At 37.5% G+C, this 14,590-nt stretch overlaps 1 protein-coding gene across 1 annotated transcript; it reads left to right on the top strand.

The window, feature by feature from the left end:
• The first annotated feature begins 1,216 nt into the window (after window positions 1-1,216).
• On the top strand, window positions 1,217-14,050 carry LOC136676790 (serine/threonine-protein phosphatase with EF-hands 2-like). The gene is made up of 16 exons (XM_066654015.1): window positions 1,217-1,268; window positions 2,215-2,342; window positions 2,491-2,545; window positions 3,142-3,317; window positions 3,838-3,952; window positions 4,035-4,081; window positions 4,434-4,600; window positions 4,933-4,969; window positions 6,436-6,585; window positions 6,929-7,291; window positions 7,450-7,635; window positions 8,402-8,544; window positions 9,306-9,412; window positions 10,793-10,956; window positions 11,674-11,761; window positions 12,147-14,050. The coding sequence occupies exons 1-16, from the start codon at window positions 1,217-1,219 to the stop codon at window positions 12,437-12,439; spliced, it is 2,271 nt and encodes a 756-aa protein (XP_066510112.1). The 3' UTR covers window positions 12,440-14,050.
• Window positions 14,051-14,590: the final 540 nt, after the last annotated feature.

Genomic DNA, 14,590 nt, shown 5'->3' with positions numbered 1-14,590 from the left:
ATCTGTAGGATGCCTATGAGAACTTAACAGCCTTTCAAACAATAACTACAGTTTTCTTAAAAGAAGCTCAATAGATTACAAGACTAAAATTATAATTATTTTTATAGAATCATATAAATCAAATGGTTTATTATAGTATTAATATACACCATACTAAATCATTTTGTATGGGAGATGTAGTAATTAAATAAACTTACATTTAGTCCAGGAAAATTTGTATAACTAATAATCAGGGTTTCAGGTTTTTTTTTTGTATTTCCACAGGTAAATTATTCTATTCTAACATCACAGCATCAGGGTTTAAATCTAAGAATGGATTTTGTTTTGAATGAATGTGAATCCCTATTCAAAGGATTGTTTTGCAAAGGAGTGTTTTCAAGTGATGTTGTACTGTGACCCCAGTTAAAATGCCATATTTAAAAAAAGACTATACTTCTAAATGTTTTAATAAACATGCGGTTAATTTCCTGCATGTGATACTGGGAAAACTAAAACACATAAGGTGCTGAAATTATAGTTTATTTTACTTTTCCCAATATTTTAAACTCAACTCACTTTAAAAGCAGATTAACCAAAAGCATGCACTAAAATTGCAGGGAAATGGCTTAATGTATTATTATTACATATTTTTGTTTTTTCTAGAGCACCTTTTCACAAACATTTCACCCTCATTATGGACAGGTGTCCTACCCATGATCCCACTGCATCTTTCTACCCCTCCTTGACATGTTACTAAATCTCAACTTCTTTCCCCTGCTTTTGCGAGCTTCCCACCACTGTGTCAATCCACCACACCACCAATCTATATCTGTGAAAGAGTGAAAAACAAAGTGAATATCACATTGTTTTTCACCCCACCGGTATACAGACAATACAATAAACAGTGCTGTGAGGAGGATTGAGGCCAATCAGAGTGTCAACACTGCCCTGTTGCTGAACTGAACTGGGATTAAACTGGCTCCTGGATCTGAAAGCACACCAGAACAACATGACATTAACTTTGTCTGCCATTTCTCGCAACAAACATATTTAGCTATGGCAATGAACCGAAATATATTAGTATTGATTGTACAAAATGTAAAGAAATAACATTAATGATTTATGGTATTAAATAATGATTATTTGTAATATATTTTGTGGCTAAGTCCTCATGCTTTGCAATGTTTAGGTCTTTTTTATATAATGAAATTTAATGCTTCACTTTACAGGAGAAGATATGGGCTGTGGCGTCACAAAAGGAAGTAACTTCCATAAAAGATATGACAAAGGTAACAACACCAGTAGCATATTTCAGGTTACAGCCTGTAAATGTCCCTTAACATTGTGTGTGTGTGTATTTACACATACAGTTATGAGTGTATGAATAAGTCAAATATTAAATATGATCCTAGATTTGTCCTCTGTTAAGATTCAGATAGTAGCACATGCTGCTTTTGGCCCAGTGCAGTTTTTAGAACTAGCGAAATAGATAGGTTAGATGCATTTAAGTGTGTTAAACATTATAATGGTATAGCCAGATTTATGTAGTTTTTATCATATAATGTCCAAGCTACTTTTATATGTTGTAGCTAAAAATGAATTTTGATTAATCACGTTTTCCTCCTCCTCATGCATACGTGTAGCTGCTATAAGTAAGCAATTTCTATCTATTTGCCTCCACTTGTTTTTTTTACCCTCACTTGTAGCAGCCTAGACTAATTAGAGTCTAAGCATTGACCTCCAGAAGCCTTTTTCTTGGCCTTCGCAGCTACCCCTGGACAAACTAGGACATGGCCTACTGTTGGACTTGGCTAGCCTTTTGTGATTGGTCAAGATGTTGTTATGGGCTACACTCTGTGAGCCTGAATCTGATTAGTGGGTCAATAATTTTTAGCCTGTAAGTGAGACTGGGTCACATCAGAGACATTATAAAGGAGGGACTACTCACTAATTGACAGCTGAATTCTGGGAAATAGAAAGTCTATTTTTAGATAAACTGTATATAATATTTACAGCAAAAGTCCAGCCTTGTTGAGGTCCTGACCTGCAGTATGTTCTTTAGACTGTTGAAAGAAAATGTAGCTACATTCTAATGATAAAAATAAACAAAATACTCAATTTGACCTAAAGTGAGCATAATGCATCAATCCACATGTACTGTAGTCACTCTAATATGATCACAATTAATACTTTATTATGAACAATTCTGAATTCACTGTTCCATTCTCCCTGAAGCGATCAGAGCGGCGGTTCTGATTCAGCGCTGGTACCGGCAGTATGTGGCTCGCATGGAGTTGAGGCGCAGATACACTTGGAATATTTTCCAGTCCATAGAGTATGCCGGGCAGCAGGACCAGATCAAAGTAAACAATCATGTGCCTGTATTAAATTAAACCGATTTTATGGTAGATAGATGGGTAGGCATAGTGTATGTGAAATGTATTGTAAATTAGCTTAGCCAGTATTAGCAATCAGGAAAAAAAATAACATTTTTCTTCTCTCTCTTCACAGTTGTATAATTTTCTGGGTTACCTTGTAGACAACTTCACACCCTCCAGCAGTGAACGTAAGATCCCCTGCTGTGCAGGCCTTGAAATCTTGTAGCCTTTAGTGAAGTGGTCTTTAGTGTCATTCAGTATAAATGGTATAAATTCCAACAATATGTCATTTTCATTTGCAAAATGTTGTGACTCTTCAAAATATAAACAAGAATTAAAAACCAGTCAAATGGTTACAATTAAATTACAATTAAAGTACAATTAAATTAACTCCTTAATTTAAATGAAAATAGTGAAAAGACAAAATTTGAAATGTTGAAATATGGTGCATATTTACCACTGTGTTGCATCACCTCTGCAAATGTTTGGGAACTGAGGAGGTAAATTGCTATACTATATATAAGTGATATAATTACCCTTTCTTAGTTGTTATAGGATTTCAGCTGCTCAGTAATTGGTTCTACTGTGGTTATAGTGTTATTTCAAAATGCACCAATCGTTTCCGGTGAGTGACAGGTCTGGTCTAGTTTAGACTCTTATTAAGCCGTATTGCATGCAGAATGTGGATTGGCAGCATCCATTACAGGCAACTGTAACTGTACAGGGAGACCGAGTTTGAAAACCTTTCCATTTGTAAGCTAATGTTATATGTACCACTCCCTAGGAAACCTGATTTCTCACATCTTCAGGGAAAATGAGGTGTGCCGGGACACAGAGTGGGAGAGATACTTCAACTACAGGAATATAGAGGTGCCAGAAATCTACTCAGGTCCTCGGCTAAGCTTTCCAATGGACGCAGGTCAAGCTGCTGATCTTGTAGAGGCCTTCAGAAACAAACAAGTAGGTGCTTAAACTAAAAGATTTGTTTTCAGACTTAGTATGTAACTTTTCTCTCATAGACAAAATGACAATAGACCATGCCTCAGAAAAACACAGACTATCCATTTACTGGCATTGCTTTCTTTGCTGATCCAGTTGTTTAGTCATGCACACATTTACAGAACTGGATGGAGCTCCATTTCTCCAGTGTACAAAATTCGTCAGCTCTAGAAAATTGTATTCTCTGGAGTCATGATGCTCCCACCAGTAACTTTGAGCTGAGGTTGTGTGGCAACTAACCATCTGACAACAGTACCTTATTTTGCCAGTGTTTATGTGGCTCAAAGCAACCTGATCCTCCCAGCAGTTTTTCAATTTCTGGTGTAGACCTCCTCAGAAGAGTGAAAACTGTTACAGTTTTAATGGGCAACCAACTACCTACTAACTATAACTACCTTCAGAAGAACCATTGCATGAACAGATGTCTAAAATCTAGTGCGTTTATCTTTTTGAGTGTCTGTTTTTTCTTCTTACCGAGCAGCAGCTCCATTCCCGTTATGTTCTTCAACTTCTTGTTGAAACGTGGAAGTTGCTCAGAGTTTTGCCAAATATCAACCGAATCTCCACTTGCCATAGCAAAGAAATTACAATTTGTGGTAAGTACTTTTATTCAAGTAGATATTGATTCGATATCATGTTCTTGCACTCCAGCATCATAAAAATTCATTCTAATTTTAGGTGACTTACACGGACAGTTAGAAGACTTGCTACTAATATTTTACAAGGTAAGATCTGTGTCCTTTTTCTTCAGTTGGTTATTTGCCATTTAATTTCAGTCTGTTTTGTCTTCCAAAATACAAGGGTACATTTACTGTATATTTTTTTAAGACTTCTGTAGAGAAAAAGGAAGAATTAATTTAATGCTTTAGTCATGTGGTTTCTTTCACAACTACTGTGAGAACAGAGCATATCACATCAAACCAAACTGAAATTACTTAAGCTGTATAAAGCTAATGTAAAACAAAGCGCCTGTGTTCAAACCTTTTTTTTTTTTTTTTTTTTTTTTGACCAGATAAAGGTGTGGGACTGGGAATGTGATTTATAATACTGATTATTATGTTTTTTGTAAATATGTAGAATGGGATGCCATCACTGGAAAAGGCTTATGTTTTCAATGGAGATTTTGTGGACAGAGGCAAGGACTCCATTGAGATTCTGCTCATTTTATTTGCCTTTTTATTGGTGTATCCTGGGGAAGTTCACCTTAATCGAGGAAATCATGAAGATCACATAATAAACCTGAGGTATTTAAAAATTAACAGAAATATATATTCTAGAAATATATTGCATAGTACTGAGCAATGCAGCACTACTGCATACCATTATTTTGGTACTTTCTGGTGTTTTGTGAGTTGGGGTGGTGTTTGCAATACAACATCAGGACCTGACTGTGGTTGAATGTAAACACAGAAAGTCCACACAGCAATGTTTGGATTTTCCAGAAAAGTACAGGCTACTATTTGCAGGAAAGGGAAACAAACACAGATATATAATATATTTAACGACATTGTATTAATACATTCCTATATACAGTGTAGGCGCAGTGCTCTAAATATATCTCTGCTTCTATTTAAAGGTATGGTTTCACCAAAGAAGTGCTGGGCAAGTACAAGGTAAGCCTTTTATCAGCTTTACAGCACTTTCTTACATACCTAATTATTCTTCAGCTTAGGATTCGCTTATAGGTTGTTTACATTTGTACGTGAGCACCTGATATGACCCTTATGTAAAGATAAAAGAGATTCCACTGCTCTTTCTCAAAAACAGCTCACGCAAACTGCAAGCAGCACCCTCTAGTGGCAGGAGGGGTCTGTAGGTACAAAGATGAATTTTTATTCAGAATTTTTATTACTACATTGGCACTATTATGAGCTAACTATATTCCATGTGTCTGTCTAGGAAAACCTAAAAGGTAATACATTTCATTTTAACCAGGCAAACTCATGTTTTTTTCACAGTAAATGCAGGTCAGTCTGACACTAAGAGGATTACATTGTCATTATAGTGCTATGGCCCAGAGAATCAGTCGTCTTTAGTTCCATCAGTATTGACTGTTACTTAGGCTTTAAATAAACACAGTGACACAGTTGTTGACTAAAGTGTTATTCTCATTAAGGGGTCTGGTGAATGCCACGGCACAGCAGCAGCATCAGACTTAGCTGATGCTGAAAAACTGAGAGTAACTCTCATTTGAGACATTCTTCTGCCATTTTAAGAATAATTTCATACATGTACCTGCCAGTGAAAACAATTCAGAACATTAACCATACATGATATTTATTTGTCTAAAGAGACAAATAATGAGATAATGTGATATTTTATTCTTGTGACAATAATCTTAATATTTAATTTAAAGCATTAATTCCAGTGTAAACAAAGATAAGACTTTTTTCCTTTTTCCATTCAAGTTTATTTTACATACGTTTTGTTTCTAATGTCCAGGCAAACCTCTCTAGGTCAAATAAAGATGGTAGAAATCAGAGTGACTCAGTCTAGAGATTAGGGGCAGATTTACTCAATCCCCATCCAAATAATGTTAAACAAGTAGGTCCTGGAGGACTTTTCTGAAAAACTGTTGCTATAAAAGAAACATGACTAATAAAGAGGATTTTTCTGCACATGTATTTTTGAATGAAATGCTTATTTGTACAGGGCCTACAACAAGTCACACAACCTGTGTGTAGTCCACCTGTGTAGTCAAGCTGTGTGTAGTGAAGAAGCAAGGTTCAAACATGCAGAAAATGAAAGAAGCATAGTTGTATTTGACTGCAATTATAATTTAATTCTACATTTAATTCTACGATTTTTTCACTTCTTGCTAGATTCTGTGAATGAAATACATTAGAAGTTGCCAGCACAAGCAATTTTTAAACTGTAAAGATTCTGAGCAGGCTTAGCTGGCCATGATTTTGAACAGTCCATCCACATAAGGAGTTAAATTACAATAGAGTGCATAAACACCTCATTGCAAGTCACATTAAAGGCACATAGCTCAGCAGTATAAAAACCATAGGCACTGATTTAAAGAACATGATCAGTTTCTGAGGACTATTTGTGTTTATTTATGTATTTATTTTAGATGCACGGGAAAAAAATCTTGAAGTTGCTGCAGAAGATCTTCAGCTGGTTGCCACTGGCTACGGTGATTGATCAGAAAGTCTTGATAGTGCACGGAGGGATTTCAGACACCACTGACCTAGCCCTGGTGGCCAGAGTAGACAGACACAGAGTGAGTACACAAACAAACCCAATTAATCCATAGATTTCATTCTTCAACAGACATCAGCCCTTGGGAAAATCCTGTAATCTGATGCAGATAAAATACAGAAAAACAAAACAAATACAAATAAACCAAAATAAAAAATCTGCTATTTATAAAATATCGAGTGTGCAAAATCATTTACAGATCCTTCTTACTTTTTTCAAATTTCACAAATCACGTTTTATTAATATACATTTATTTAATATTTGATGAATATGTTTGTAATGATATATTTATATATGCTTTCATAATTTATGCTTATGTTTTGGAAAGTGCTAAAAATCTGGTGGGTTTTCTTCTTCTTCTCCAGTATGTGTCTGCTCTAAGGCCTCCAAAGAAGAGGATTAGCTACTCTGCCCGGACTTCAATAGACTCTGAGATGGATGAGGATTTGTCCGGCTCTAGATACAGTATACTGAACAGGAGACGGGCTTCTATGACTTATTACAGGCAATTTCCTTCCCGAGAAAGCTTTCAGCGCCGCTCCCTGCAGGACTTCTCGGCCACTGTGGCCCGGACCATGGAGGAGGAGCTGGAGATCCGTCGCAGACAGGCAGCTCTGGCTCGTCCTTGGTTCAGTCTCTCCTACAAACATCTCAGTACATCCATGTCGTCTGGATCCGACTCAGACTCTGTGGAGGCCTTTGACAACATTAACAATGAATGGAAACAGGTGGGCTGTTTGCTTAAGACCGCTTCTTTGTTGTGTTTAGGTTTGTTATATTTTATAGGAGACTGAACTGTGTTAAAATCCATGTTTGTTTGACTATTCTGCATTAGGCCTACATTTTCTCTCAGATTTTGACCTGTCAAATTGTATTTTATGGTCAGATTCTGGACTTGCTGTGGAGTGACCCCATGATGCCAGATGGCTGCATCCCCAATGAAGTCCGCGGTGGCGGCTGTTACTGGGGTCCTAATGTGACTGAGGAGTTTTTAAATAGACACAACCTGCAGCTTATAATCCGCTCCCATGAATGCAAACAAGATGGATATGAGTTCTGTCACAACCGCAAAGTAAACCTAATCTCCAGTTAAATCCACCATTAACGTACCTAGCCCCATTTGTTTCACGTGGAAGGCATGATGTCATGCAATGCTGTGATTCTAAACCAGAGGGGTTAATTCATTGAACAGTAGAAATAGGAGTCAGTGACAACAAGAGCATGTTGACATTTTGTAATATTCATTCATTATCTGTAGGCGCTTATCCAGTTCAGGGTCAGGGTGGGTCCAGAACCTACCTGGAATTCATTGGGCGCAAGGCGGGAATACACCCTGGAGGGGGCGCCAGTCCTTCACAGGGCAACACACACACACACACACATTCACTCACACCTACAGACACTTTTGAGTCGCCAATCCATCTACCAACGTGTGTTTTGGACTGTGGGAGGAAACCGGAGCACCCGGAGGAAACCCACGCGGACACGGGGTGAACACACCAACTCCTCACAGTCAATCACCCGGAGCGGGAATCGAACCCACACTCCTCCAGGTCCCTGGAGCTGTGTGACTGCGACACTACCTGCTGCACCACCGTGACGCCCCATTTTGTAATAATCTTTCCTTATTTATATCTCTAAAATAGGTTAAAAAAAAAAGCATAAAAAATGCAAAAAAATACAGACATACAGACTCGCTTCTCACATGTAACTCTAGTGTCCAGTGATTGCAGGTAGGTTCTGGACCCACTGTACCATGAACTGGATAAGCAGTAACAGACCATGAATGGATGAAAATCTGTATCTCTAGTTTCACTTAGATAATGCTGTGTTTGCAGGTCCTCACCATTTTTTCTGCCTCTAACTACTATGAAGTGGGCAGTAACAGGGGGGCGTTCCTGAGGCTTGGTCCAGATTTAGTGCCTTATTTCATCCAGTTCCAGGCCAATAGTATGACCCGGGAAATGAGTGTCAGACAAAGGTAATCAGAGCTGGGTTTTTTAAATAGCACATGTTTAAAGCACAATCAGATTATGATTTAAGTTTTATTAAGATTTCTAATTGTTTTTAAGTTTTCAACCTTACTTGCATCCATATACATTTCTGTATATTGTATCGCATTCCATATCTTCAGAATTTGTTAACTGATTATTTATTTGGTCAGACCAGATGGAAAGGAAAGGAGACTTAAGTCTCTAATAATAATTCCTCAGATATTTCTCCTTAGAAATAGAGACCAGGAATCTCCCGTGATTCATCTTGAATTTTAGTGGCATAGCCTCCATTAAACTGCACTTTAGTCTCAGTACATTTTCATACTTTTGACCAATTAACTTTTCTTTTGGGACATTTTCTTGTTTTAATAAAACCAGAACATTTCATTTTGTTTAATGGTAAAAAAGCTTTCATTAGCTGTTGTCCATAAAACTGGCTTTTAAACTGTAAGCGTTTTTCAGTGTTTAGTAGCTAGGCTCTGCTTCTCACAACAATAGAGTGAAGCTTTTCCACTTCTGTACTGCAGGTGGTGATCTACTGTCATTGATTTTTCACTTTGAGGTGTGCCATGTGTTACATTCTCACAGCAGAAAAGAGATTAAATAAAACCTTAAACTTACATTTGTCATTGTTTAAAGCAGGGGAGTTCTAATTTGCCTTAAATTAAAGTTAATAAATTAAAGTTTATTGTGGCACTGATTAAGAATTTGCTCATTGACTTTGTTCCATCATTTTGTTTCTGTTTAGCGTCAGACGGACGGAGCACTTGGCTCTTAAAGTTCTGAGAGAACAGCTGTTTGCGCACAAGTCAGACCTCATCTGTGCCTTTCAGGAATATGACAAGGAGAACAAAGGTGCAGTACACAAACTCTTAATCAGAAGGGCATATCCTCCCAAAATGATTTAACTATGTTTTTATGTCTAAACCTGTTAATGTTATAGCCTTCTTAAATACAAATATTGTTCAGTCTTTTATTTTTTTTTCTTTCACATAAATATAGTGATAATTTGTTTTTATGTCTGTGCTCTCTATGCTGTTTAAATTGATTTGTACACACCCTACACACATGTTTATCTGGATGAGTTATATTTAACCTTTCACTTAAGTTAATTTTTCTTGCAAACTGTGTAATTGGACTGTGACATGATTATTTATATTCTGGCCCTGTACTCCAGCATAGTAGATCTTAAAGTAACCTGTGATACTGCTAAAATGTGGAATGTCAATTTCTACGTGAAAGTTTATACTATACATCCACATCAGATGAACCATGTAAAAATTGTTTTCCTTTCCTTTAAAGTCCTCTAAATGCATGGGAAATGTAGCTGAACTGCTGACTTGTTAAGGGTTGTGGCCAGTTGCAATTCAGTGATTTATTTAACAGAGATCTAATAAAACATCTAGAACTGTTTCTAGGGGAGGCATTTGTCTCTAAAGTCTGTTTTTTAGCCTGAGAACCAAACGCTGCCGGTAAAGAGACATGGCCAAAACATTAATTAATTTATTCATTGTCTATAACCGCTTATCCAGTTCAGGGACGTGGTGGGTCCTGGAATCATTGGGCGCAAGGCAGGGACACACCCTGGAGGGGGCATCAGTCCTTCACAGGGTGACACACACTCACACCTCTGGACACTTTTGAGACGCCAGTCCACCTACCAACATGTGTTTTTTGACATGCTGCAACTCTGTGTTGAGCTGCTCATGAGCAATAAGTTGAAAAAGGAGAGATGAGAAGAAACATTTTGTTTTAAAAAATGGAAATTTCACAATCATTCATTCATTGAATTTTACATGACGTTTGAAGTCAAAACAACAAAAATGTATCGCTGTTAATTTATTTACTGGTTGAATGATATCTCTATCAAAAGTCAACATTGTGTAACAGACACCTCTTCTGCACATGCACTGCTCCACTGTCTCCTTGATCTACTGTTATATAAGGAGAAGCAGGGGACAATGATTTCAGAACCTTGTGGAATTCAGAAGATTTTTTTTACCATTTCATTAGCTGCTTTAATCTCAATCTGTGCTTTTGCCTTGGCAGCCTAAGAGGATCTAAAACAGAGCCAAATCCTGTGAAGGATGGAATTACACTTTCAGAGTCAAATCCACAATAGCAGTGGACTCTAATTGACTATTATATTGATATAAATCCTGCTGTAATCCAAAGATTGTTATATCTTTGGGAACCAAACAACAGAACTCTTTTGTCCTGTGTGTCCAATCTCAGGCCTCATCTCTCTGAATGACTGGGGCAGTGCCGTGGGTCAGGTTCTTCATCTGGACTTGCCATGGAGGATGCTAAGCACTCAGCTCATCACCACCACCGCTGACGACATGCTGGACTACCACAACTGGATCCGAAATCTTGCCATAAACGAGCCCAGCTGTGAGGTACACTGATGCTTACAGGGGTGCTTTGATAAAGCTGACATGTTCAGTCTCAGTACTTGATTCTGCTTGCATTCAGTGTTGCACAGTAACAGAGTACACTGTAAAAAACATTCCCTATATATTTCTACATGAAAATCAAATACAACATATGTAAGTATCAATATCTTCAAGTCTACACAGCTGATATAGTGACATTGTCATATCTCACTGCATTGAACAAATGGCTCTTATAAAAATACACTCTAAAGTTTGTAAATAAAAGGATTAAAAATGTAATGAAAAGAAAATCAGGAGTTGGTTAAAAATATCTGTTCTTTCATTAGCTAGGAATGAGAGGGCTCAGGGACTGTTCTGATGGGCCCTATTTTGGACACCCTTGATCTATAGCCTTGATAAGTAATTGAGCTACCCAAACATTGCTGTTCAAGCAGGGAGTTTGTCTTCTCTGGCAAACCTCTGCTTTCGCTATCATTTTTCTCAGAGAAAGAAAACACAAAACGACAAGGGATCTTCAGAGAAAAAGTCAAAACAATATATCAGGGAAGCCAGTGTGCTTAATTGCACTGCTTCTGCTGCAAGACCAAGCACCTCAGGGACAGTCTCACAATGAGTCTCATTTTCTGACCATAAATAATACACATGCAGAAATGTGGACTGTCACATTGTTCTTCATGCTGTGTTTAGTGTATAATCTTCCTGTTCATTTGTTGTGTGCAGCACATTGAGCAGAAGTTGCTGGAGACGCTTTACAGACACCGCTCTACTCTGGAGACCATCTTCAGAATAGTAGACACAGACAACTCAGGTATGTAAGCAGAGTCTGATCTATTAACAGTGAAGACATTAACTTTGGACAGATATGAAGACCAGTTAATTTTTTAGCTTCAGAAGAGTATATAAAGAGTATATTCAGTATATTCTTCCTCCATTAACCTCAGTGGCCTCAGTGGCCATTAAAATACTTTGAGTTCAATAGGGAAAAAAGGAAAATAATGAAATAAATTGAATTTAACTTAAATTCTGAGAAATGCAACAACTTAAAGTTCAATCACAAACCATCAACAGAAACATCTTAGAGGTGCTGGCTCCAAACCTTATCTAGCATATCACGGACCCTGACTTTAAATGGATCTATGTCAGCATTCTTGGCTGTATTTGCTTTCTTTGATGATCTTGTATTTTCACCCCAGGTGTCATCTCTTTCGAGGACTTCCGTCAGACATGGAAATTGCTCAGCGTCTATTTGAAAATGGAGATTTCTGAAGAAGCCATCAATGACTTGGTGGTCAGCACTGACACAAACAAAGATGGAAGCATAGACATTGATGAGTTCATGGAGTCCTTTCGCCTGGTTGACAAGAACATGCTGGAAAGGGGCAAAAGCCTATTCATGCACAGGTCAGAGGGCCAGGATGAACCACAGAAAGAAAACCCTCCACAGACTGAAGAAAAAGAAGGTGGACTTCTGCCTCCACAACAGTAAATTACGGTGTGGTATAGATGGTTTAACTGTTCCCAATGGAGTTATCTGAGTCCGTTAAAAGTAATTTTGAGTTGTACGCTTGATACTCAAAAGTAATGGAGTGGATCTTCAAGGGATTCATAGAATGGATTTCCATAGGGTAGTGCTCCGATTGAGATTCAAGGTCACAAGGCTTGGAAGAGTCAGTGAGTTCATGACCGAGAGTCGTGGACGCTTTCTCTGATAGGACTGTTCCAACAATCTGAAGCCAGCCGGGTTTATGGATAATCCTTCTTACACGGAATATTTGATGCTTGGGGCACCATGAAAAATGCCTGCAGTCCTAAAGTCTGGATCTTTTTTTTTTTTTTTTGGAAATACTGTGGGATCTTTGATTCTCAGAGAGCTCAGTGTCAAAGAAAAACTGCAAAGACTATCAACACCTTACTTCCACAAAACCAGTTCTTTACAAACATCAGAATACACTTTTATATATTTTATTTCCCATGAAAGAGGAAATGAAATACAAGACATCATTTTTCAGTGTCAGAAAAATAAATTATTTAACAAATATCTTTGGCACTTTAATACAAATACAAATTTAAGTCTGTCAGTACTATTGCTATAATTAACAGCTGTAATCCCCAAAATTCTTGGCGCTGACATTATGCTTTATTTCAAAGAGACACTAACAGTCATAGAAGCACATACCCAAAACACACCTTAACAGCCATTTACATAAAGGAATAGTCTACAGGCAATAAGCAAAAAACAACCAACAAACAAAACAATCATGTGTTTTTGATGTAAATTTCTTAAAGAAACGTAAATTGTTAAATAAACCTAACTGCCACACAAGTCCAGTTTAATTAGACAATCACATAAAAGAAAATGGATTGTTTTCCAGTACAATGCATTCATTCATTCATTTATTCATTGTCTGTAAACACTTATCCTGGAGGGGGCACCAGTGATTCACAGGGCGACACACACTCACACCTATTGACACATTTGGGTCACCAATCCACCATCCAACGTGTGTTTTTGGACTGTGGGAGGAAACCGGAGCACCCGGAGGAAACCCAAGCGGGTACAGGAAGAACACACCAAACTCCTCACAGACAGTCACCCAGAGCGGGAATTGAACCCACAACCTCAAGGACCCTGGAGCTGTGTGACTGCAACACTACCTGCTATATTTAATAATAATAATAATAATAATAATCAATTAAATTTATATAGCGCCTTTCACAATGTAGCTGTTAATGACTCTTGTGACACTGAAAAAATATAACTTTTCACATTTTGACCAGAAAATAACTAAATGAGTGTGGTGTACTCTATTACTTGACAATCTCAGATAGTATTATAGTATTTTTAAGATGAGGAAGAGATTGCTCTACAGATCTCTAGAGAAAGTTTCAATGGATGACAAATTTGAAAGCAACCACAATGTTTTACTGCATAGGTATTGTGTACAGTACATGTCGATAATAGTAAGCATATATTTTTGATTGCTTATTAAACATGCTTTCATACTTACTGATAGGTCTGGATTTTCACTGCATGTGATTTACAGAAGGGTGTCCTTTTAGGAATACAACTTTCACTCGTGATTGCACTGGGCTGAAGCAGGGAGACTTTTTCAAAGCATTACAAATGCATAGCATCTTTATATAAGCAGGCATGCAATTTCAGTATAAAAATTAAATAACACCCTGTGTTGTCAGAGTTAATACACCTGAGGTGCTACTTTGTTTTGCTGGATAGTGTTAAGATTGTGCTGAATGCAGGGTACACTGCTGAGTCAATCAGAATGCCTACCTCTGAGAAATGTTTACAGTAGGTAGGGTTATTTCTTTTGAAGTTATTCGGCAGTTTGCAGCAAAACAAATACATTGGAAGACTTCTGGTTTCTTTTGTGGAGCAGGCTATGCTTTGATTTTACACTAAATACATCATAGTGTGGTTTAACGCCATCACTGTCTCATTTAAAGCAGCTCAGTTGCTCTTGTGTCCAGCAGGTTGTGCTGACGCTGTAGCTACAGTATTAGAACAGGACAAAAACACTTTTGGAGGCCTAACAACCGTGTTATATTAATTGAAAGCGTGTTTATTATTACAAATGATATGTCTTGAGTAAAACGCTTGCAAAGCATCCCTCATAGTCTA

This window comes from Hoplias malabaricus, chromosome X2 (genome assembly GCF_029633855.1).
Source record: "Hoplias malabaricus isolate fHopMal1 chromosome X2, fHopMal1.hap1, whole genome shotgun sequence".
In the NCBI taxonomy this organism is placed as follows: domain Eukaryota; kingdom Metazoa; phylum Chordata; class Actinopteri; order Characiformes; family Erythrinidae; genus Hoplias; species Hoplias malabaricus.
This window is presented reverse-complemented; position numbering and strand designations above follow the sequence as displayed.

What these genes read in the sequence shown, in the direction of transcription:
- LOC136676790 (XM_066654015.1), top strand. Translation starts at nt 1,217, where the DNA reads ATGGGCTGTGGCGTCACAAAAGGAAGTAACTTCCATAAAAGATATGAC. An exon ending in CCATAAAAGATATGACAAAG is followed by an intron (nt 1,269 to 2,214) that starts GTAACAACACCA and finishes TTCTCCCTGAAG; the next exon opens with CGATCAGAGCGGCGGTTCTG. An exon ending in GGCAGCAGGACCAGATCAAA is followed by an intron (nt 2,343 to 2,490) that starts GTAAACAATCAT and finishes CTCTCTTCACAG; the next exon opens with TTGTATAATTTTCTGGGTTA.